Source organism: Mirounga angustirostris, unplaced genomic scaffold, assembly GCF_029215605.1.
Source record: "Mirounga angustirostris isolate CCGP_5_RB_7025 unplaced genomic scaffold, mMirAng1.0.hap1 SCAF_16, whole genome shotgun sequence".
In the NCBI taxonomy this organism is placed as follows: domain Eukaryota; kingdom Metazoa; phylum Chordata; class Mammalia; order Carnivora; family Phocidae; genus Mirounga; species Mirounga angustirostris.
In genome coordinates this window covers 7495132-7520944 of record NW_026991724.1, presented here as the reverse complement: position 1 = coordinate 7520944, position 25813 = coordinate 7495132, and the positions used below count along the sequence as shown (strand labels likewise).

The following is a 25813-nucleotide window of genomic DNA, read 5'->3' as shown; positions in this document are numbered from 1 at the left end:
AGACACCACCTAGAGGCATCAGGTGTCTCAACCCCTTCTCTATTGAGAAACCACAGGTTTGTGAGTTTCATGTACACAAGCAAATGCAGACGAAGTTTCAACCTTTTTATTCAAAGCAGCTTCTCACAATGTATAAATACTGCGTATTAGCACACATGAAAAATACAACTTCTAAGGCACCCAGAAATGTGTTCATACACGTTACAGGACCATTCACAAAGAGAGTGTACAATTTGCTCTAGACAGTCAGCATTTGATAAGTCAGAAGATTATTATCCCTCAGTACTGCACCCAGTCTCAGGAAATATTTACAACGCAGTGAGAAAGGGTCAGCTGTACCTGCTTTTATAATTCTATGAAGTACTCATACTTACAAATATTCAGAACTAGTTAAAGACTCTCCCATGATAACCTGGCAAAATAAAACAAGTAGCCTAATTTGCAAAGGTCTCCTTGGATTTTGGTGTGTGTGTGACACCCAGGATCAAATCCACACACTCCTAGGGTGGGCTGGATAAGTTTTTGGTCGCCTGCTTCATTATCAGAAGTTTGGTAATAAGCCTTACCACTAGAATGCCACTTCTTCAGCATCAATCATTTCTCAACCAGTTAATGGATTGGTGACTTCATCATGAATGAAAAATGGAGCATCCCTTGGTGTGAGAATTGAGGGAAATTCTTCTCGTGCCAAACAGGAATTGGAATGGGTCAATGAAGAACAAAAGGAGGTGGAAATTTAGCAACTTCAAGATGCTGCTCAGTGTAGACACATTTTTAAAAACTCACGCTGGAAGTTCCTACTCAGATGGAACAGTCTACACTGGTGAGATCATCTGGAAGAATGCCAGACCTCCACCTTTTATGATATGGATAAGGGCTGGGACTGCACAGCAGAAACACCCACCTGAGACAGCGAGTTTCAATCTGAGAAACTCATCTTTCAGAGCCTTCTCAAGGTGATAACAAATCCCTCCGCATGGCCAGCCAGGTCGGTGGAAGCGAGCAGCTTCTCTGTGCCATAAAGCGTGCACACCTCTGTCTGGATGTGCCCACAGTCTATGAAACACGTGCTTTGTTGGATTAATGGAATTCTTTGGTCCTTAAGTTTTATGAAAGGCAGTATTTTCACAATCCTGTCAATGTGGACACCAGCAAATAACTTCCAGCTGGGACTAATGGCACAGGGACAAGTTTAATACCAGATGGAACACTCTACACCCTTCAAACTTCCCAGAGTCCCCTGAATGAGCGAGCTCCAGCATCAGGTCAGGTGCTGGGCCAATGAGGCATGGTCAACCCGGATAGACACCAGGTGAGGCTTCAGATCCGACATCTGTTCTTTGGACTGCGCACACACTGCAAACACGGGAAGCAAATCTCCATCTTGATGATAGACCTTATAAATGCTTACTAGAGATGCACTCAATAACCTGACGTTTAGCCATACGAGAGCCCTGGTCTCCAGTCATCTTTAAAGCCTTAGTAAGGAGAATCAGTTGGTAGCTAGGGAAGTGTGGCCAACCGAAAGGAAAAAATTTTAGAAAAAATTAGAAAAAATTTAGAAAAAATTTAAGTCCAAACTCCAGATGGTTTTATTAGATCCCAGACACAGTGGATGCACCACCAATGAGCTCCATGACTTAGACTCCACTAAAACAGCCCTGGGTGACTGGCCTCAGCTGATGTGATGCTCTTAATCTAGTTTGCCTTTGCCCTGCTAAACTCAGTTTTAAGTATGGCTTCACACACATAGTTCATTAATAAGACACTCAGGACACATGGGAATGCTGATTATGTAAGTGAAATGGACTTCAGATTGTCTACACAGTAAGACTCACATGTAAACTTTGTTAACACCTCTCAAGGAGTGCTGACCTCAGCCGGGCTGGATGGTGCCAGGTCATCCACGAGGGACCTGGGGTCAACCACCAAGGTCAGGAGTAGGAAATGCCATTTGTTCAGAACAAATGATGGACCAGCAGCCCTCCCTGTGACCATGTCTAAACCATGTGAATAGTGCGAAGGAGGCTCCATAAAACCTATCCTTGGTCCATTCGTATGGCCAAAGGCAATCACCAAGCTGCCTGTCTGGCTCCTGCTGCCATCAGCTCAACCAAACTCTTCACATTAGCCATGACTTTCGGACTGCGTTGAGTCCATCAACATGGCTTACGTTGCTTGGAAGAAACAACAACCCGTATTACCCTTTTTTTTTTTTTTTTTTTTTTTTTTTTTTGCAACAAGCTTAAGGCTCTGTTCACAGACTCCATCAACTGCCGCACAGTGAGACTTTACGGGGAGGTCCTAAACTACATATGTAGTTGCAAAGGTTGCAAAATTTACTGATCCTAATGGTAAGGCTTATCCACAAATTCAGTACATTTTCAAATTATACTTCAAACTCAATTACTCTGAGAAAAAGAAAATTAACCTGCTCTCCAAAAATATAAGAGCAGTAGATTCTAATGAAAAAAATAAAACCATTGGCACCAAACCAGTATGCTATTTTTTGAAAGAACAAGTGATGTTAATGGAAAAGATTGCCTAAAACGCATATCCTAACTTACCACAGAAATATAAAAGTTTATATTCTGAAAATATATACTGTATTAAAGTCTGTAAGCATTTCAACCAAAATTTGCAGAAATAACTGAGCAACACTTATCTACAACAAAAATATACATGCAAGACAACCCCCAAATGGTTTCCCTTAAATATCTACAAAGGCAAAGTGTAGATTTTTAAAGATTATACAAAACCATTTACAGAGAATAAAATAAAATACTTATGAAATCTCATTTGAGTCTTAAATACTGTGTATATTAGTGAGAGTGTCTAAACTAATATGTACAACAGATCTAAGTGTCTGAATACAGAAACACAGAAGAGAAGCAATTCTGCATTTTAAATATTCACTTAGGAAGATTTGAAGATGTTTCTATTTGTTTCTCTTTAAAAAATTTCCACAGAAACTAGATTGGAAAATTGCATGAATGTGACTCAATTTCAAATTAAAAAAAGTTTACAAAATCTTTTAAGCCAACAATTAATGGGAAATGCAATTCAGCATTCAGTCAAGGCTTTTTTTAAAATGTGGATATTTGGAGCTAAATTGATCTCTGCATTGATCAGAGTCCATTTTAATCATTATTTTCCCATCCTCATACTAAACTTCATATGGAAGAAACATATTATCATGCTTCAGAGAGAACATTTCCTAGTTTAATCTACACCAAACAAGTATAACATTTTAAATCAATTCTCTACTACCTTCTCAGAGCTAGCCAATTCCATTCTTAGAGGGTAATTCTTAATGGTTTTTGCCCACAGACATTATTTAAAAGCAGGAAGGGACACGTGGGTACATCAGCAGTCTTGTGTGGTTTCCAAATGATGAGCAGCTCTGACCACCTTGGCAAAGTTTGCAGAGTCCTCTTGGAATGGGGCTGCTAACTCCAGTGGTCCCATTACAGGACGCTGGGTGCTAATCACCTGAGGCTGGAGCGGAGCGGGGAGGGGAAGTCTAACGTGGGGCTTGCGGGACGGCAAAGAGTGCGTTACCTACAAGGTTCCTCGACTGAAGAAGTACCCTCACTTGCCACCCACGGCGGTTCTTCCAACTCCAAGGTGAATTCTGGGCTTGGGCTGCCAAGACCAGGCAGCTCCTCAAAGACCTGCCCAGGCTCTGGGAAGGGACAGAGGGTGGGGGTGGAGGCAAAGCAGGGTGAAGAGAGGGGAGAAGCGATCCTATGGATGGAGAGAAGGCGCTGTGACCAAAGATAAAAAGTGAAAACCTGAGCCCCCTGTCTTGAGAAAGCTCTTAGGGTAAACCCAGACACATGCACAGATCTGGCATTTTCCATCCCAGGTCAGTTTGCTAAAAGTTACCTGGATTTCATCTCCATATTATCAAAACAACTATCCAGAAAGTGGAGAATTCAGCGATGCAGTCTACCCTGCAGCAAGCAGATTTAACCTACTTTGGCCCAATTTGTGGAACATCCTCCTTGAACTGACTGTGTAGAAACAACCAAAATACAGACCGTCTTTCAAAACACCTCCTCTTATACCCAGAACCTACAAATTAACAGCAGAAATTCTACCCTAGTAACAGTTTCACATTCTTACCCTATCATCAGAGATCCTTCCAATGGGGAAGGATAGTAAGGAGAGGGGCTTTCTATAGAGAGAACCAAGGCCATCTTGGGGATCGCATCCAGATGAACTTCACATTCACTATCTACAGGACCATGTCTCGAGCCTTAGTGCAGACACTCAACCCACTCTTGAAACGCAAGGCAGACAGAAAACTGTGGCAACAGCCTCCCTGTTCTCAGCCAGCCTCCCCTCCCTCCACCATGCTCCCAGCACTCCCTGGTCCACTCACTGTCTCCAACAAGGGCCAAGACAGGCTGGCGACCACAGAGGGAAAGAGAAGAGGAGGGAGGCAAGGAGGTCTCTGAGAATACTCATGGGCTGTGATGGATATGGAACAATCCCACCACTCCGATAACCTAACTGACCCACAGAAGGGTGACGCCTCATGCAGAACATGCTCCTGTCATTTCACTGCTCCAAACCCGAGGTCTACCTTTCTCTTCGTCAACCCAAACCCAAACCAAGTCCCGCCCCTTCTCTTCAGCTGATCCATGGACTTTGGGGTGATGGTCTAAATGCAGATGTGGGCAGGCAGCCCAGGGACCCTGGCACAGGAGGCCTCATCCCTGGTTATCTCACCCTGATGTAAGTAAACAACTAGCAACAAGATCGTCTGCGCTTCTAGACACGAAATGATTCAGACCAACTGACAGCTCAACAGAGTGGGAGCTCTTCGCCCACCTCCCCTGGAAGGCCAAAACCAGACAACGCTGTCCACATGGAAGAAATGGACTCTGAAATCCAAGTTCAGTCATTTGCCCCAAAGACAAAGGGCTCACTCTAGACAATATGCAATCCCTAGGCAGGGCCTATTAGCTCTTCCTGACATCACGAATTAGGGAGTGGGTATGTCTCAGTACCATTCAGGCTGGAGGCCCCTTTATCTCCTTCAAGGCAGCAGAGTGAAGAGAAAACTCTCCCATAATTTCTCCTAAGAGCAGGTACTCAATTATTACAGCTGAGAACCGTTTTACATGAAGAGGATCTGGTGCAGAGCTATTCCTTTTATCCACGGGGATCCTTCCATTTACATCTCTCCGAATTTTATTTCTGCGTGGTTCATTGCTAGAATGCACCAAACAGCATGAACCTTGTACGGGATTTGGTCCAGGGCAGTATGAAAATAATATCTGTGTCAACGACAGATATCATAATATATAAACAAAAATAAATAAATTAAATAAGTTTGATTAAAGAAAAAAATCTCCTAGTAGTTCATGTTTTTGTAAAACTAGCTTTACATATAATACACATAAATTATCAGAATTTTCACTTACATTGTTTTAAAAATATATATTTAACAAAACATTCCTAAACGTACAATATCTGGGTTTGCAAATCACTCAATTGGGTTTTAAGACCAAGCCCTAAAAGTCACACAGATTTGCATCAGAGAGAAGACTGAGGCTGGCTCTACACAACTGTTTTGCTCAGCGGTCTGGAAATTCCCTAAGATTGATTGTCCCCTGTCACCGGATCTGCACTTAACCGGAGAGAGCCATACAGCCACGTCTCCAAAGCAGAGGCACTGTGTAGACACAGCCTGAGTCAGAAGGATGGGGAAAACTGGCCTTCCCCCTCCTGGACCGGGATGGTGCATTTCAGCGAGTGGGGAGACGACCAACAGTACCTGGCAGAGGCCTGGGAAGATATAGCCCTCGATACCTCTCTGGCCAGTGGAGGGACGGGGGTGGGGGTGGGGGGACCCGGGGGAAGCCAAGTATGCTGCGTTTCCCATCTGTTATACAAAATCAAACCAATGCGGAGCAACCAAAGGACAGGAGAAAATGGACACAAGAGAGACACCTTGACAAACGCCTTAGCCGGCGCACACCGTGCTCGGATTTCTGAAGCACAGGGCAAAGATGGAAGTCAGGTGCCCTCGAGCGCTGGGGCAGTTGGGCTGGGGCTCTTCAGACTTCGTAAATTTTGTCCTGCAGGTAGCTGAACAGGGAATCCAGGCCCTTGGAGGAGCTCCAGAGCTGCTTGAGCATGAGGCATTCTTTCTCATTCACATCTTCAAGCACGGACTTCAGGAAGCTCCGAACGAGGCATTTCGACTCTTCTAACACCTGAAGGGAAACGCATAAGCCTCGTTAGCCGGCCCCAGGGACTCTGCTCCAGAAGAACGTACTTGGCCTAGGAGGCACCAGTTAACCTTCCGATGTCCAAAGCCAGAGGAGACTGCCTGCTGTTGTCCAGAACTTCCCAGGCCCCGTGTCCCCAGCAATGCCAGGAATGGGCTCCAGGCGCGCCAAGGTGTTGAGCCCTCAGTCCCTGGGATGGCGCAGTGGGGCCTGTGTGACCCCCGACCACGAGAGCTTTGTCCTTGACCCAAGGGTGACATACGCTCAGTATCATTTTCTATGGGTGTCATGAAAAAGTTTGGGAAACACCGCTCTCACCTCGCATGCTTCGTTCTGATTATCTGCGCCCACGTGACAACAACGCCTACCGTAAGGACGGCTGGCGTCACAGAGTAAGAGAACGAGCTGAGGGCTGTCAGAGTATGCAGCGGGCTCACCCCAGCAGCAGTGTCTCTTGTTTAGGCTTAGTAGGAAGAGCCACGGCAAGAGAACTAGCGATCGTTGCAGTAATGAGTAATACCAGCTGCGGTAACTGTAGGGATGCCTAGTAACAGCGAGGACAACAGTAATAACCCTAGAGTATTACAGCAGCAACAGTGGGAGTGTTAGTAATGCCACAGTGAGGACGGTCGTGGCCATGTGGATGCCACAGGGTTATGGCAGCAACGCAAGAACGACCGCGATATTAGGACTACGGTAGCGACAATGGTGGTAACAGGGAAAATCATCACGGTCGTGAGTGACAGCAATTGTACTGCTCACAATCCTAATAGCAACGCTGTTAGAAGTAGATGTGAGAAGTACTTTCCCTGCTTTCTCTCATTTCGTCCTCATGCTAACTCCAGAAAGAGGTAGTGATTTTACCTCCACATTATGACGGAGGACCTGAGCCCAGCGGAGTAAAGGCGCCCGAGCTGCCCAGCGCATGTGGCCTGAAGACGCCCGGCTGACCGGGGCGGGCCAAGCACAGACACCGCGGGGGACTGAGGCACCCGAGCATCCTTCGTCCTTCCACCGGCCTCCGCCCTCCTCTGCTGATGTCAAGGCTTCGCTTCACACTTTCCCAAGTACTTTCAAAGAGAAAAAGCAGGACAAGGGCTTTCTTGCTCAAGCAGGCTGGAAGGAAGCTGGGATCTTCCTACTCGGCCCGGGCTGGAGGCTAAGGGGAGTGAGAAGGGGCCGGCGGACCAAGGCCGCCTCCCGCCTCACAAGAGCTCCCCTGAAGAACCCCAGCTCCCAGGTCCCAGAGCAGAGTCCTTTCTCGAGCAACTCACCCCCAAAGCTCCTGAATTCACAACTGGAGAGAGGAGAGATTTCCTTGCAGTATTTCTTCAACAGCTTGCTTGCCTCTGTACCTCTAACTGCCCATGACCAGACTCCTTCATGGAACTTTGAGGCCTTTCTTCCACCTTCCTTTTCAACCTTATTGTCCCTCACTCACCCCGCGAACCTGCTTCCACCACAATAAGCCGCTGCCTGAACTCCATGGGGGTTTTCGCACTCGTGTGCCCTCACTCAAACCGCTTCCTCTGCTTAGAATGTCTACGTGCTTCTCCGTGCAGCTGATCCTAGGCTCATCAACCATCCCTGTGTGCCCAGGACACGGGGATTCCTGAGACATGGATTCCAGCGCTAAAACCAGGAAAGTCCCAAGCAAAATGGGACGAGTGGGTCACAGCAGTTATCAGGAAGATTAAAAGACAATCCGCATAAAGAGATTAACATAGGGCAGGGCCCATAATACGCGTTCACCAATGATGCGGACCTCTCCCTCACCATCACTGGCACTGTCAGGTTTCCTGGGAGCGGAGCTTACACACAGTAGGTGCCCAGTCAAGGCTGATGAGGCAACTTGGGAGAGGCTCGGCGGCTGGGGCAGGGGGGAGGGGGAGAGGCATGGCGGCCGGGACATTGGGGGCAGGGGGTCAGTGCAGACGGAGAGAAGGAAGGGACACTCACGGGTCTGACCCCAAAATTCCAGCCCAGCACCTCCCTGACTCCGAAGCACAGACAGAAGCGCCCCCCACCCCGACCTTATTCTGCCAAATCACCTTTCTCATTTCCTAGACTGGCCCCGTGGCTCCAGGAGCAGCCTTTACTCCACCTTTCAACAGGGTATTTCCATACTGCGCTCAGAGTGACTTTTATGAGATAAAATCGACATTTAATTAAAATCCGGCGCCTCTACAGAGGTGTTATTTATTTATCTATTTTCCGATGTGTCCTCAGAGTCAAACGGCGACGGTTAAACGTGCCATGCACTCGGTGGGTAGAAGAAATGAAATATGAGGACGGCGTGTGCTGGCTTCTCTCATCTCCAGGACGGTTTAACACCCTTTGTCCTTATGTGCCTTTGTTTTTCGTATTCTTTGAAAACTACAGATGTTTTGTGCTCCCGTGTGTGTCTAGGACTTTCTTTTAAGGCAACGCGCTCTACCCCAGGGTGTAAATCTCTTCTGTGAGGTTTTCAGGCTGGACATGATGGAGAATCTCTAAGAATACCGACTGTCTGTCTCCGGATGTAAGCTCTCGACCCCGAGAGGAGGCACTGACGGCTTTACACATACACCCTGCATGACCTATGGCAAGTCAGTCCCTCTCAGCCTCATGACCCTCATCTGTAAAATGGGTCTGTTGCACGGACAAGCACACAAAGACACAGGAACTCACCACTGCGCTGCAGGAGGCCATCTCCTTGACCCGCAGCATGACCTCCTGGCTGAAGGTGGTTGGCCAGAAGACCTGGGACACAAGGCCCCTGCTGCATGCCTCCTGGGCGGTGAGCTTCCGCCCACAGAACAGCATCTCGTTGGCCTGAAAAAAGCAAAGGCAGGGGAAGGCTGAGGGCCCAGAGTGCCTCCCACATCTGTTAGCAAGGCCTGGGCTTGACGTGTACACCACTGTCCTGGTTCTCTAAGGCATGGCTATCAACTGGGGGGTCAGATAAGCTTTGGGAACTACCTGCAAACATCTGTGTCTGTGTGCATCTTTCTGAGCAGAGAGTCCACAGCTTTCCTCCAATTCCCAAAGGAAGCCACGTACCGACTGTGGGTTCGTCTGCCCAACACCCCTCCCCACATCTGGCAGCAGGCCCACAGGAGTGAGCAAGCACCTCAGGCTGGGTACATTTCAGTGCTGACATCCCAGCCATGACGACTGGTCCACAGAGGAACAGCTATGTGCCCTGTGTAATAAAGCTCTCCGCGAGGCTTCCCAGCTAGAGGCGATGGGGTTGCATGCGAAAGTCAAGGAGCCCATGGCCACCCACTGCTGTGTCCCCACTCTTTGGAGAGGTGAGACCACAAAGAAAGGAAGGCTGGAGAACAAGAGTCCTGACTGAGCTGGGATTCCTGGATCCCAGCAACCCCAAAGAAGGCTCCACTTATGCATATGCAAGTTATGGCAATCACTGCATTCTTTTCTTCCCGTTTTAAGCCAGTTAAAAGTGTCTCCATCACTGGCAGCCAGAAAGGTCCTAAATAATACCATCATACCAACGCAGAGGCACACATCTCTCCTAGTGACCCAGGGCTGTGCATACCTCTGCCCAGTTGGAAAGGGTAGAAAGCACCCTCCCCACCTGACCATCTCCCTCCCCGCCTTCTGCGGTTTCCTCCACACCCTACTCCCCAAAGAATTTCCTTTTGCTTTGTAGTTCACAGCTGTTATACGTGTTCTGGGAGGAGGCTGATGGATAAAGTCCTAGGCACAGATAGCACAATGCAGTCACCACTAAAACTTACCAAGTGACTCTCCAGCTGATAATTAGGGTGTAATGGTCACCACCATGTGATGGGGTCCCTATCTCCTTCAGGATAAACCCTCACCTCCTTCACGCAGCAGACAGGCCCTTCCCTGACCTGCCATCCAGCTGCCTGCCCCTATATGCTGAGCCGCTCTTGGATCCATGTGGAAACGCCAGGCTCTCTCAGCTGCTGGATCTCTACGTGTGTTTTCCCCTTTGTTCTCGTTGTCACTGATGGGTCATGAAGACCCAAAGGACAATCTTTCATGCCAGAGTAGAGAAATTTATCAGGTTGGTAATGAGCCTACAGCATGCATTTGGTTAGAGGTTTGGAGACAAATCTCTGTCATTATGCTTATTTAGAAACACCTTGGTCTCGGGAAGGAGAAATGAAAGGAAGGAACGCTACAGAAGCAGCCAAACAGGACACGGTTGGCAAGAACATGTCTCAGTCAGCAACATTCGTGGAGTTTCAGAAATGATTGAAATAAAAGAGACAGAAAGAGATAAGACTGTACAATGTTCACATCTTTGCAACCACAAAGGACAGGGAGGAACGGGAGTGGCACTGACTTCAGGCAGAGCACGGTGGCCGAGATCAAAAGGGCAAGTGTTTGCTTCCTGGGCTCCCCGCCTGCCTCATTTTTCTGCCATTGGTGAGACTGTGAGTGACCTCAAGCAGCCCCAACCCCAAGTCCCTGAATCCGAATGGCCTCCCCAATTCCACCCGCTGGCCCAGCTGCATAGACAAGGTGGGGCTGGTGGGTGTGGGGCTGCTGGTGGTCTCCACCGATCTCGTATGTTCTTCCTGTTTCATGCTACCATCAAAGAGGGACAAGCCCACATTCAAGGGGTAGAAGGGGGGTTCCCATCCTTCCAGACTCACCTGGGAGGTGCCCCTGTCAGGAGCTTTCTCTAAGCACCCCTGAACCTTATCACAGTCCAGCAGTAGGGCCACTGGTGTAATTTTCCCACCTCCCCAGGTGGGAAGGCCAAGGTTTCAGGACCAGGGCAGAGGAAGGCACAGGCTGCAGGATCAGAGGCCCTTGCTCTGCCTTCTGCTTTCCTCTGGGACCCTATGTAAATCTCTTTGCCTCTCTGAGCCTGTTTATTCATCTCTAAAGTGGGTACCAGTTACCACTCGGGAGGATCCAATGAGATAACGAAAGAGCAGGGCAACAACACACCAGCCATGCATCCGCGGCCACAGATGGGACTGTCAGGGATGGAGCCCCCCTGTTACTCATCTTTGTACTTCTAAGCAGGTAAGGCAATGCCTGGTGCCTACTGGAAGCTTACTTAGGTTTGTGGGCGCAAAGAAGGAGCAACACCTGCCAGAATTTCACCTCAACTGTCCATGCGTCAGTTTATCTGTAAAATGGAGAGCAGTAGGACCTACCTTTGCAGGTGCTCAGAAGAGTGAATGAGACCAGCCCGTGGGAAGTGCCCAGTAAAGTGGCCGGCAAGTAGGAGGTGATCAGTGAAAGCTTAGAGAATCTTGCTGGGACAACCTGCTCAGCCCTTGGTCATCAGAATGCCCATGTGGTTTTAGAGTGTAATGCAACCAGGGGACATATTTTTCAGAATGGAAATCTCAAAGAGACAGCAGGGAGCGTCAAAATGATCGGGCATCCCCGCGCAGAATCCCAGTACCAGCAACACTTTAGTGAGGACCCACAAAGCCCTGAGTGAAGCTGACACCTGAGGGTTTCACCCACAGACCTCAGCCTGGGGTGCGGAGAGGGAGAATCTCAGGAATCCTAAGGGTGGAAAAGACACTGAACTCAGTCCGCTGGGTCAGGAAAGCAGGTGGTGAGTATGCTGAGCCCACAGGCCTTTGCAGTCACCTGGGAGTTACCTTTTGGAGTTGGGGGATGTGAACATCAAGGCCAGAGACCAAACAGGAAATGGAACAAGAAGGGCTGGGTCATTAAAACACTCTGAGCTTTGCCAAATACCTCAAACTCAAACCAGAAGACCCATCAAAGGCTTTGTAAGAGATGAACAGATAAATTATTGGAGGGTCAAGGAGAAGTCAGGAATGGCAAGGATGGAGGAAAGTGTTTCCAGGAGCATCTGTTACAGCAGAGTGAGCAAACAGTGTTAGAGCTGACCACGGGCCCACTGGGTTCAACAAACAGGAGGTCACAGGTGTCCCTTGCAATGGAATGTGGCAGGTTTCTTCTTCAATATTAGAACGCCCACACCCACACATGTGGGTGCTGGGACTTTCTAGAGCTGGTCTGGAGGACGCACCAGATCTGCTTGCCCCCCTTCTTAGAGGGACAAGCTCTTACAAGGAGATGCAAATTGATTTCAGACAGTTCTGTCTTTCAGAGACCCCCAATTTCAGACTCATTCCTTGGATGTTGGTCCTACTTTATGACCTGCTGGTTAAGAGCACAGACTCTGAAACCCGATAATCTGTGTTCCGATCCCACGACTGCCACTCCCACTTTGTGACCCTGGACAACTCACCCTCTCTGAGCCTCAGTCTCCAATCTGTCAAGCAGAGATAATGACTGTCCTCCCTTCCCGGGTTGTAGGAGGATGTACTGAGTTAGCGGCTCTCAAGCGCCGGCCATGGTGTGTGCTTTCTAAGTGGGCCCTGACCACACTACCCTCTGGCTGCTGGTGCAGGATTGACTGCAGCCTACAGTGGACTCCACCACTCGCTCAGCACCACTCTGACGGCTTGCTGACACGTGGCATGGCGAGTTCCTTACCTTCTCCAGGTAAGCTTGCCCTCTGTGTGATGGAGACCATAACGCAGGTTCTCCAGGTGGGACTGCCTGTGATGATCAAATCCCTTCCTGCTTCTGGGACACGTGGCAAGACTACATTTCCCAGCCTCCCCTGCAGGTAGGTGTGGCCACACCACCGAATCCTGGCCTGCGAAATGTGAGCGGAGGTGAAGAAGCCCCTTGCAGGCCTGGCCCAGGAAAACCTCCAGGCTCTCTCTTCACATCCACCAGCTGAAAGCAAAGGTAGGTCTACCAGATGGAAGATGCCTGGGCCCCCAGTCAGTGTGGACAGCTACATCAACACGGGACTGCGGCAAGAACGAGAAAGAAACTTTTGCTGTTTGGACCCTAGGATTGCGGGATTGTTACAGCACACGGTCCCCTCTAATACATGGTCTTATCAGGTTGTTGTGAAGAATAAATGAGATAATGTAGGCCAAGTGCTTAGGTAAGCAAACTGAACTTAGTTTAGTTAGCTTAAACTATTATGTGCTTTAACTAGTTAAGTGCTTAAGTAAGTGAACTAACTGAATTAAGTTAACTTAGGTGAACAAAGTACACCTTTGATAAGTGAATGTCCCTGTTGACCTCTCGACCCTTGGCCACACCTGCCACTGGCATCTGGCACCAGTGGTTGAAGGCTCCGAGATCAGCCTGACCTCAACCCAGCTCCCCTGCAGAGATACTCAGCAGATTCCACAGGGCGGGGGCACCCCTGAGCTCCTTACTCATCTGAAGGGCCATATCCTAAATCCAGGACAGAGAAGGGGTCTTGTTGGGACCCAAAGCCACTTATCCCAGCGAGAGACCCTGCCCGAGGAACGAGGGGGCTTACCAGTGCGACGCCCAGGATCTGGGGGAAGGTGTATGAGGAGCAGCCAGCGGGCGTGAGGCGGATGGTGGCATAGGGGGTCTGAAACCAGGCCTTCTCGCTGGCCCACACGATGTCGCAGAGGGGCAAGATGGAGGCACCCAGGCCCAGGGCAGGCCCATTGATCGCAACCACGATAGGCTTCTTAAACTGGATAAAGGCCTTCACAAAGTCCCTGGGAGAAAAGAGAAGACCCTTTTTAACAGGTGGGCAGGCCTCCCGAGACCTATTCGATACCCTTTAACCTGCCAAGGCTGAAATAAGTTTCCCTGGTGCTGTGAAGCACCCTCAGGTGGTCAGAGGGAACTGGGTGCCAGGCAAGCATCTCATTCTCCTGAACACCGAGCCCACTGAGCTGCAGCCATAGGCCTGGCATACTCGGTGGTCGGTGGCACACTTTCCGAAAGAGATTTGTGGGGTGACCATATGTCCCACTTTTCCCAGAGGGTCCAGAGTCATGCCCATTGTCCCAGCACTGCACCCAGTTAGCATTCCCTGGATATTGACAAATTTTAAATATCCTAAGAAAGACAACCTGAACATCAAGGTCTAGAACCAGAAAGAGAACCAAAAGGAGGGCATTACAAGGAGGCATATTTGAATGCAAGGAGACAAAGCATGTTCTAACAGCACTGGCTGAAGGTGGAATGGCTGGCATTGGGAAGTATGAACATCTCATTACTCGAGGTATTCCAGTTTTGGCTGGATGACCACTTTGGGCGATGCTGTACAGGGAATTCAAGCTTCAGATGGTGGGCACAGGTGATATTTAACCTTTTTTTAATCCTATGATTGATTCTGAATCATCCAAAGGGATGCCAGGCCCGTCAAGGGTGGTTCTAGAATGCTGACAAGGATCTATATATTATGGTGGCTTCGTCCAAAACTGGGGAAGGACACTGAGCTCCCCTGGAGGCGTGAGGCATCTGGGGTCATGGCTCTGCAATTAGTAGACATTTTATCCCCCTCCCCTTCCTCATCGACCAAAGTTCAGAGTGCATCTGTACCTATTAAGCAGAGCCAACTCCACTTTCTTTGCCCTAGAATGCTTTTCACCTCCCCCATAGCTGCTATCTAAGATCCATAAAATGTTAATACTCATCTGGACATGGAGGAAAGATCCAAGATGTCTAGTAAAGCCTGCATCCTTCATTATTCGCAGGTGGAAGACTGGAAACTACCAAGAACTCACAAGAATAAAATCCATACTCACGACCATGACCTTGGTCTGCTTCTGCTTACTCCCCCAGGCTCATCTCTTATCTCCCTCAAGCGTGCTCACAATGCATGAGCTGCAAGGGCCTTCTGAGAGTTCTCGGAAAACACCAGTATCACAATTTGCAATTATCCTAATTATTTGCTTGCTTACTTGGTTTTGGATTTTCCTCCCTCTTCAGCTCCTTGCAGAAACCCACAGGTCTGCCTCGTGCATGGCTTGGTGCCCATACCTACTGGAGTTCACCCTCAGTAACTGCCGGATAGATAAAGGAGTCTTCCAGGACGAGAGTGAAAACTGCAGATGCGCGGCAGGGATGCACTCGCCGCTTGCCACACCTGCTTTCCCTTCACTCCTCTTCCTGAGTCTGCTGTTGGAGCACATTTCCCCACCTCTCTCACAGTTGGCTGTGGCCACGTAACCGAACGCTGGCTGATGGGATGTGAGTGGAAACCTAAGCCCACTTCCAGGCCCGAGCACAGAAACCTCTCACCATGCAGCCTGCAAACGCTTTCACCTTGAAGAGCACGGCTGCCTTGGAGAGCCCGTGTGCTGAGCCACAAGATGGAAGGAGTCTGGGTTCTTGAGTCACACTTGGAGGACAGCCACAGGCTGATCAATAGCATCCGTTTTAGGTTCCCAAATATAAGAAGTAAATTTCTATCACAACTGAGCCATTACACATATTCAGGGTTTATTCATTACAGCAGCTAGTACTTCACTAATACAAACGTCTGGCTGATTTATGCCTTCACGGCTGCTACCATTTCCCTGCAATCCTTACCAAAACATGTGGGCATCACAGTGATACGCTGGGATCGGATTCCACTGTGAGAAGCCTGGGGTGGGGGGTGTCTCACGACCTGCGTGTTGTCATCTAAGTACGCATCCTTGCCCATGCTCGAGGCAGCCCATCTCCTAACTCCTGTACAGTGGTTTGTGAGTAGAAGGCAGGGCTCTCTCAGCCAATGCTGACCCCCCAAAAGGACACTGCTGCACTCTGACACCACAGCCCTCTGATTCCTCTGATTCCAGTGGCCCATTTCCTGGTCTGACTTCCTAACTTCATGGCCTCAGTCACCGGCCTTAACATGTGCTTTTTAACCAAATGCAATTTGGAGCCTGCACCATATGTGGGGTTTCTTGGCAGGATCCTTGGAACCACAGGGTCTGAGTGATTTGGGACCAACATTCCACATCTAAACCCCTTCATACAATTCCAGTACCTTGAATCTCCAAGTTGGAAAGGAATTCAGGAGCCATCAAGCCAAATCTTCCACTAAGTGCAGGATTCCCTCCCTAGCATTGTGAGGATACGCCATCCTCCAGCCATTGTGGAATACTTTCAGTAAAGAGGGTCCTTCCTATCAAGATGCCTCCCCACTGTGGACCTCATGAGGGCCTCTCTGACACTCCCACTCTGCTCCAACCTCCACACCACAGCCCTTGAGGAATTCATCTCCACCCTCATGACTTTATGGGACCATACTGTTCCAGAGCCCAGAGCCTTCCTTCTGCAGTCTCCAACCTGAGCCCTGTGCAGAGGGATCACACATCCCAAGGAGGGCTAAAGGGACCGGGTGTGCCCAGCTCTACCCCTGCACCCCCACGCCATCCTATTTCGGTCCACGCTGCCTTGCAGGCTCATGTCCTGGATATGAAAATGCAATGCACAGACCATTCTCCCCATCCTCTTCCTCTCAAGCAGAAGATCTCTATCACAAGTGCCCAGTGGACACAGAAGCCTGACAGCAAACAGGATATTGCATTACAGATGCTGCCGCTCAGATATCTGATCCTGACTTGGGTGGCGGGACAGTGCGGGGGAGATGGCTTGTCATCTTCTTCAGCATCAAAGTCCATCAGTCATGCTGACTCCAGCCCCCGCAGCTTCCTCCACTCAGCCTAGCCCTGTGCTCTCTGCCTGCCTGAGTGTTGGGCTGCTCCGATGTGGCAGAAGGAGCAAGAACTTGGGGTCAAGTCTCCACTCTGTCGTCCCTAACTAGTAGTGAGATCTTGGACAAGTTACTCACTCTCTGGAATCCCATTTTCCTCCCCGTCAAATCGGAAAGCCAACGGTTTGTCCTCGTCGGGCCATATGGGAATTGAAGGAGACAGTGCCTGGCCCACAGGAGCCCTGGGCCACGGCTGCTTATAGTATTATAGTCAGTGCACCTGCTGGGGTGGGGGAGCTGCTCTCTCCATTCTCAGGGGTTGGTGATCCGCCCTCCAGGCCCAGAGGACTCTCCAAAGCAATGACCTGTATACAAATGCCACCTGGGGCCAATGGCCTTTCCTGTGTGACCTGGCTACCTATTCCCTTTAACCAGAGCGCCAGGGTGTAGCTCTCCCACTGCCAAAGTTTCAGAGCCAAGTCAGCCAGTACGAGACCTCTGACCACCAGATACACATGGTGATGGTCATCCTGGAGCTGTCAGATGGGGGCTCTTAAAGCCCACTCCACGGTCAGAGCAGGCTTAGCTAGAGCTTCTGGCCGGACATAACAGTACTAGCAATGAAAATAATTCCTTACCCCTGTCCTGAGGACTAACTATGTGCTGGGTCCATCCAAGTTTTTCACATGGGTTATCTGATTCATCTTCATCGGCAGACCATGCCATCACCTGTGAGGGGTTCAGGTGAGGGCAGCCTCTCTTTCAGGACGGGGCTGACAGCTTTGTTTGGGTCCTGGACAGAAGCCTGTGCTGAATGAATCATCTGAGCTCTTCTCACATCTGCTAGTTCATTCAACAAACATCTGCAGAGTGAATACGGCGTACTGGGTCATGTGTGTGCATGTTTTTTCTAGGAAGCGATGAGGTTGGGGCAGGAGCAGTGCTGGGGGTGCTGTGGCCGTGCAGCGTGCCCGGATCCTGGAGGTCAGCCCAGCCAAGAGCATGCAGGTCCCCAGAGAACTGCAAGGGCTGTCTGTAGGTTATAAGGTTCTGTGGCCAAAGTACGTTTCAGCCATGCTAGACTTTGAACAAAGTTCTTTCACAAGAGACTTCTCAGACTGCAAATATGTTCCTATGCCTGGAAAATCCGCAGGAGCAGGGATAGAACTTGCAGCATAGCCCAAAGTAATTTATGGACAGTGCCCTTCACTCATGATACTTCTCTGGAAATCTGAACATTCTCTGGGAAATGCTTCTCTGCCACCTTGCGTCCCAAACTCTGGAGCGTGGGTGCTGGGGCGAAGCACTCGAAATTTGGTGGAGCTGGAGCCTCCCCTAGGACTTGGTGATGATGGGCAAGGTGCGTTTTCTGACCCCATGGGCACTCTTCACTATGAGGGCCATACTGTACACACCCCCATCCGTCCTCGTGAAGCTGCTCATCCACCCTTGGTCCTTCCAAAACCAAAGACGAGCTGGCCGCACCCCACACTCCCTGATTCGGTGTCTTCTGGGGTTGTCAAGCAGCTGGGTTTTAGAAAAGCTCCCTGTGGATTCTCTGTGCTGTTCGGGCTGTGAACTGCTGGTCTAGGGGGCATCCCCCATTCCCTCTCCCAGTGTCACTGCAGGCTCACAGATTAGGAACTTCCACTCCCTTTGAGCATTGGGAAGAATTCCCTCAGCTACAACCCCCTCTACTCTGCCTAAGAGAAACTCACCTTCCTGATGAGATAGCAAATGTCTTAAATCCCACTGACTGTGTTTCTCAAGACGTTAGCTAATGCAGTCAGCATCTCCTCAAATCTGGGACTCCTGGAAATCCAGCTAATGCTTCCGCTGAAGTTCAGAAACCACATGACGGCGATGGCCAAGGCTTTCCTCAGGCCCCAGAGATGGGCACCCCATCTCTGATGGTCCCACAAATGAAGGAAGCTTACGGGGGGACCCTGTTGCCCCCCTCGCCATGTGACGAGGCAGCTATTAAAAGGGATGGCTGAGTCCGAGCAGAGAGTAAACTGCTGAGGACGCAGCCAGGGCTGTCTGTAGCCAGGAAGCTTGGGAGCAGCGTGCAACCACGATGCCCTTTCCAGTAACAGCATTCAGCCTTTTTGTGTCTCTTTGGGCACGAATTCTGCAACGGGAAGCACGCATGTGTTTTAGAGCATACTTCACTGGATGCTTCACCCCGAAGAGGGGACTTGGAACCCCACCTGTGACAGCATCCCCATATCATCTCTTGGAGACCGCATCCTGGGGAAGGCTCTCATAGCCACATGACAATCAGCATCATGTGATGCTGCCAGGCACAGTGAGACTGGAGGCCCCAGCAAACTCCTCCCATGAGGCCTGAGGCTCCATGACCCCACATGGAGAAGTGTTCCTTTCCCAGAGACCAGGTGGCATTACCACACTGTGACTCTTGTCGGAGCTTGGGGCAAGGTGCAGCAGCAAGCCTGAGTCCTTCCCAGGGCGGAGGCTGAGTGACAGCCCTTGCTGGAAATAACACTTACTTGCTTTTGATAAATCTAGAAGTAATGGGGAAATAACTACCCTTCAGGGTCCTGAAAAAGATACCGATTGTCGGGATTGTTGGGATGTCAGCCCCAGGATCCCAACTTTTGTTCCAAAGGCAACAAGAGAGGGGGAAGCACTCCTCACCCCACTGGGTCTGCAAATGCACAGCTGCCCGGGGTACCCCTTCCATCCTCTCCCCAGTGCTGGGCCATGTCAGCTTCGGGACACAGGAACACCCAGAAAATCGACAATCTCACCATCAGGCAGAGGGCGAGAGTAGCATGGATAACACCTGCACATTACCAGCTGCTGGGCTTAATATAAAGAAATAAAATCTCTTTTTGATCCAAAAAAAAAGTAAGCTAGAGAACAAAGACACCCCTAATTTTGGCAGAAAAATACAGGATGCCCAATTAAAATCCCAATTTCAGATAAACAACAAATTTTTTTTTAGTGTAAATATATCCCAAATATTGCACGGGATAGACTTATGATTAAAAAAATGGTGTTTGAAATTCAAATTTAACTGAGCAGACTGTATTTTTATGTGCTACATGTGACAAGAACGAGGCAGGTCCCAAAGTGTCCAAACATGAGCAGAGCTCACCTGATGGCTTCTGCAATCCGGGTACTCTCCTTTCTCCGGTCACTGGACAACCGGCCAATTAGGTAGGAGTAATCTAGGCCACTGCAGAATACGCTGCCCACTGCACTGAGAAGCAGCAGTTTGCTGTCATCCGTGGCCGCGTTGCACAGTGCTCGCCGGACCTCCTTCATAATCTGCAGGCAGAGATGGATTGGCGGGGATGTTAAGTGTCTGCTTATACGCCAGTGGCTTTCAGACCTCAAGCCCGCCATAGGCCTCACCCTTGAGGGCAGAGGTGAGTACATCTTTTCTTCCTGTGCAGGAAGACTCTCCCAAATTCAAGCCACATCCAGACTAAGCAAAGAAACACCAAAACCAGAGCTCCCCTGCAGCATCCCCAAAGCAGGCAGAGTGCTAAGAAGGTGGCAGTGGGGTCACTGGCCTCAGACTCGGAAGTCTGGCTTGGAGCCGTGTAATCCCTGGTAAATCTCTGCAAATCTTCTTCCAGCATTAGCCCTTTTCAAGGTGTGGGAAAAAAATTCCTGTGCACAGCCCAGGTGAGGTATGTTAGCCTTTTTTAGAAGGCTAGGTTTAATTGTACTCTTGCTCATCCTTAATTCAACTAAGACTTTTGATTGGCTCATAGGTAGCACGTGGGAAGTGGGCTTTGGCATCAGAACTCATAAAATTTTCAAGGTGCCGCGGAAAACAACCATCAGACACAGATTCTGTATCCAGCTAAACTATCATCCAAAAGCAAGGGTAAAAATGAGGCATTTTCAGCAAAAGAATGTTTACCACTCTTAGACCCTCGCTGAGAGAATTTAAAAAGGATGCACTTCAGAAAGAAGAAAACTATATTCAGAAAAACGGACATGCAAGGAATAACAGCCAACAAAGAAACGTGGTGAATGTGCTGATAAATCAATATAAGAATGACTATAAAATCATCAGACAGATATTGACCAACTGAGGCTGAGGGTTTGCACAAAGGAAGAATGGGGTCCAGGTGGTAATAGCACATTAGTGAGAGAAGGAATGACAACCACATGCTGGGGTTCTAGGTCTGGGCGTGGTGGAGAGGTGAGGGTGATGTTTAGGCTTCACTATGTGTACAGAACTTAAGGATAACTTCTTAAAAGTACATGGATTACAATGAATGGGGAGGGAGTTAAAATAAAGAAAGCTCAATCAGTCCAACTGAAGTGACAGAAGGATGGAAAAATAAGTGAATAAGTGCAAAAAAGGCATGGTAAGAGAAAACAAGGCATGCACTTGCCTGGGTGGAGCTGAGAGTCCAACTGGGGAGACAATAAGTGAATAGGCTTTTAAGGGATCGTTATTAGTTTTTCAATAGGCATAATCATAGGGTACAATGGGAAACTATTATGGGAGCCATGTTTTTAAAATTATACTTTTTAAAGAACCCATTTATTAAGCACTTGGAGGTGCAAGGGATTGCAACAGATAATTTCCACGTATTTTACTCTGAATGAAAATCCCATCTAGGAGGGAATGGTATCCTAATCTTGCAGGTAAATCAAGGGAGACTCAGAGAAGGGCATGAAGCTGCCCGAGGTCAGCAGCAAGAGACAGAACCATGATACGAATCTCACCCCCAAATCCCTTCTCTTTCTACCACTCCATATTGTAGGATGACTTAAAAAAATGGGTGAAAAAAAATAGGGCTGGATGTCAATTTGAATGGAGAGTCTCTCAGCCTGTGCTCTGTGAGGATGGGAGAGGCACTTTCCATTCTAACAGGGTATGAGCCACAGATTCATTTTGAACATCAAAAAAGCAGAGGCCACTATCTTGTGGGTCCTTTAATCTATCTGCCTCCAGAAATAGACACACTCTGAACAATCCATGAACTCTATTTCTCTGAGAGGCAAATAAAAGAAAACCCCACTGTAAAGACGTGAGCTGACATTCCGCACATGACTCAGAGAGTTGCCTCTCTCTCTGAGGCCACATTTACTTGTCAATTAATAAAGACAAAATCAAACAAAACAGCCACCTCCTTTATGAGTTAAATGGAAAGTAAATTTGTGTTTCATTCATGTGACAAAAGTACAAACTATATATATATATTTTTTAATTTAAAGAACGTTATATCTAGTTAGTATAGCTTTCTTTTGCCTTTCTTGTGTCGATAACCCAATTTGGACTGATGGCTGAGGTTCCACCTCCTTGAAGGACCCCAAATTGTATAACGTACCTGGTTTGTTTAAAGTAAAACATTCTAAAATGATTACTCCCTTGCTCTTAAATTCCTCTGCTGCACCCACATAACTACCTCTCGATGGTCACTTGCTAGGCTGTAACCGACCAGTGCCCTCAGAGGCTGCTGGGGAATGCCTCTATAACAAATGGTCCAAGACCGCTATGCATTTTGAAGCCCTAAATATGTTCTTGAGATTTACTGCCCTTGTGAGACCCTTGCTAGCTGTCACTTACTCCAGAAGTCGGTATCCGCCAGAGAAAACACACGCCCCTGCTACTTCTACCTTCTGATCTGCCATGGGTTGGAACCAGATAACCAAATTCATTAGAAGTAGGTTGAAAGGGGGAGTAGACCACAGTCCCTCTCTCTACTTCATCTTTACTTGCTGAAATCAGCCACCCAGGGCCCATCTCACCTGTGACCACCTTCCTGAACGCTTTCCCAAATATCCCTGACTAAACGCAAACTCTTCCTTCTCCCAACACCCCATGTGTCCCCCTATGACCCTTGTTACAAGCCCCCTTGTAGAATGTGAACATCCTTGCCTTACCCTACCTCCTGCTTAATGATGATCCCCTCCATGGGAGTCATACCCTTATGGAATCCCCTCCCCGTGAGTGTAGACTGGATCTAATGGCTCATGCCTAACCACAAGGTACAGCAAGAGTGACAGGATGTCCCATTCAAGAGGAGACTGGGATACAAAAAGACACAGCTTGTCTTGGCTGTCCTCTTATGCTCTCCTTCCTCCTTGGAGCTCTCAGTCTGGGGAAGCAGACCATGTCATGAGGAGCCCACACGGAGTAGCCATAAAGGGGGGACTGATGTCTCTGGCCAGCAAGGACCTGCCAGCAGCCACTTGGGTGAGCTTGGAATTGGATCCTCTTCCACACCTTCAGCAGAGACCGCAGTCCCAGGCAACATGCCTTGACTCCAGGCTTTGAGAGACCCTGAGCCAGAAGCATACAACTAAGCCATGCCAGGATTCCTGACCCAGAGAAACTGTGAGATAATGTTCATTGTTTTAAGATGCTAAGTTTAGGACAATTTGTTATGCAGGAATTTACAATTCCTTAAAAGCTAAAACAGATGAGACTTCTACTTATCTGTATAACCCTTGTAACACCTAGTCCAGAACCTCACACATAAAAAAATTTAATAAATGTTTATTGATTTGAATGAGTAGCATAATATTTACCTCTTCAAGAAGCTTACAGTGTAATGGGGGGGGGGGAACCAGATATTTAACAAATTATCACACAAATACATGTACATTAAAAACAGTAACAAGTTCCAGAAGGGAGGGGCGCCTAGTGCTGGGAAAGCTCCTGAGAGGGGCATGTAACCTGGGCAGGGATCTGGGGGGTGGGGACGGATCCCATGGAAGTGGTGGTTGAGCTGAGACCTGAATGAAGTGCAAGGCCACTAGGCAAGGATGTTTCAGTCAGAAGTACAGGTATATGCAAAGGCCCTGGGGCAGGTGTGAGCATGAAAGAAAGCCAGGCTGACTGGAGTGCAGGAGAAGAGAAGGGGGATGTGTGATACGAGGCAAGGAGGCTTGCACAGGTGGGCAGGTCAGAAAATACCAGCCTCGCAGGCCACATGAACAGTTTTAATTCTTAATCAGAGCAACTAGGAATCACTGAGGTGTTTGAAGTATGTGCGCACACGTGTGCGTGCGTGCATGTGCGTGTGTGTATGTGTGTGTGTGCGTGTAGAAGGGGTGACCTGATCAGATTTGCATTCCTGGCAGATCACTGTGCCCACATTGAGGAGAATGGACTACAGGGTAGGAAAGATGAAAGAGCATGCTTGTTAGCAGGTTATTACAACAATCCAGACAGAATATAATAGTCCTGATGGAAACAGAGAGAAGAAAGCCTATTAGTGGGCTATTCAAAGATGAAAGTTAATAGGTCTCAGGGGTGTGTGGATGTGGTGGGTATGATCAAGAGGGTATGAGGTGTGACTCCCACATGTCTGGTGTGTTCCCTCAGACAGGGGTGGTGCGGTTCACTGAGGCTGGGAGCACTGCAGAAAACCGGGAGTTGAGAGAGGGCTTGGCGTCTTCAATGGGGAAGTGGATGGGCTTTTAATCACCAACACTTGGGGCAATCTATTTTGCTGGTTCTTTCCTAAAGGGGCATTTTCATTATTTTCCTGGTTCTGTGCTATGTCCCAGACAGGAGCAATATTACCACATACCCACTGGCCTCAGAATCTAGTTAACACACTCAGTAATATATGAATTTCTGCCCATGAGGCCAATCCAACCAATGTCCCATATACAACTAGAAAAAGAAATTCAATTATGACATGCAGGGTGGCCTCGTCCCAGTTGCTCCATGAGTAAGTAAGGCTGGGCCTGCTGGAGGCCGTTAAATCACCTCTGCTTCATCTTAACAATGATGGGAACACTTACTGAACACTTCCTATGTGCCAGGCATTCTGTGAGTCTCTCTGCAGACATTATCTCTAATGCCACAAGCAAGATACACTATAACTTCTACAAATGAGGAAGCTCAAAGAGGCAAGGTGACTCCCCAAGGCGAGCTGGTGGAGGCAGGAAAGGAACCTAGTCCACCAGACTCCAAAATCTATATTCCTCTGCTAACATCACCTCTTCTTTTCACTGAGATCTTTCTTTCAGGGTTACTTTACCCAGTTGGCCAGCTTATCTATAGAGTCAATCCACTTTGATTGTCGAGACGGCTGAAAACACCAGATCAGTATTTTTTCTCCATTTTCCTCCCATTCTGTTACTGACAGACACCAATTAGGAATGGAACCCCTAATTCACCAAACCTCCATCTCAGGAATTGGAAGCCACACATGTTCCGTGGTGAGTAGGCAATGGTTGACACATAAAGCTACTCCAAAGAGACAGGATGAACTGGGAGACCCCATATTGATTCAATTTATTGAAGGAAAATGCTGTGCCTTTTAAAAGCATGCTTTCAAAAAGTACTGAAGGGGAAAAAACTCCAAGAAGAGTTGGTCTCGTACAGATGTTTCACAATGAGCTTAAAATAACAAGGCTTCCAAGTGTATAAACGTGTGAAGGGCAGCCTCTGGGGTAAACCACCGAGGTCTATGCAGCAGAGAACCCTGAGGTGGTTCCTGAAGGTGTAAGAGAGAGACCCCAAAAGACCATGCTTAGAGGAGGGGCAGCAAGTGACCAGCAGCCCCACAAACTGCAAAGGCTTTAGCTACATCTCTTGCCTTAAGGCAATCATTCCTGACTATCACACACACAGTCCCTTGAAGGAACTATAGTTTATGTAAATCATAATGATAAGACATGTGATTACGAGTCCAAGGACACAGCACCTCCCGCCCCACCCCACTTGCTGGGCCTCCCCAAGTGTACCGGATACACTGGGCAATGCCTGACCACCCTGCCGAGCCCAGTCTGGGCAGATGGCCACTCCTTGACTGTGTCCCTGTGGTTAACACACCTCTGTGGTGAAGCCTCTGTGTCTTCACTACTACTGTGGAATCAGTGCAGGATATCACAGGACAGGGAAAGGGAGGTGGGGACTTTGCTGTCTTCCACGGGCCAGGTGCTGGGCTGAGTGTGAGAAACAACATGGTGGGCACAGGTGGCAATGGTCCTGCCCCTTAAAGCTGACGGGACCCTAGGCCTAAGTTCTCTAAACCTGCATTGTCTCATCTATAAGAGGTGGATCACAAGAACCCTACATCAGAAGGGTCCTGGGAGAAGGAAATGGGATAAGCAGCAAATACAAAAGAGGAAGAGCTGCTGATAG

At 48.7% G+C, this 25813-nt stretch overlaps 1 protein-coding gene across 1 annotated transcript in view; it reads right to left on the bottom strand.

Annotated features, from left to right (window-relative positions):
• Nucleotides 1-92: 92 nt before the first annotated feature.
• CDYL2 (chromodomain Y like 2) overlaps nt 93-25813 on the bottom strand; it is a 155158-nt gene continuing 129437 nt past the window's right edge. Inside the window, exons 4-7 of the mRNA XM_045890692.2 lie at nt 19838-20010; nt 13570-13780; nt 8916-9059; nt 93-6230 (exon numbers count right to left, since the gene is read on the bottom strand). Coding sequence (XP_045746648.1) covers nt 6072-6230; nt 8916-9059; nt 13570-13780; nt 19838-20010 — 687 coding nt within the window. The 3' untranslated portion in view covers nt 93-6071. The remainder of the gene's footprint in view (nt 6231-8915; nt 9060-13569; nt 13781-19837; nt 20011-25813) is intronic.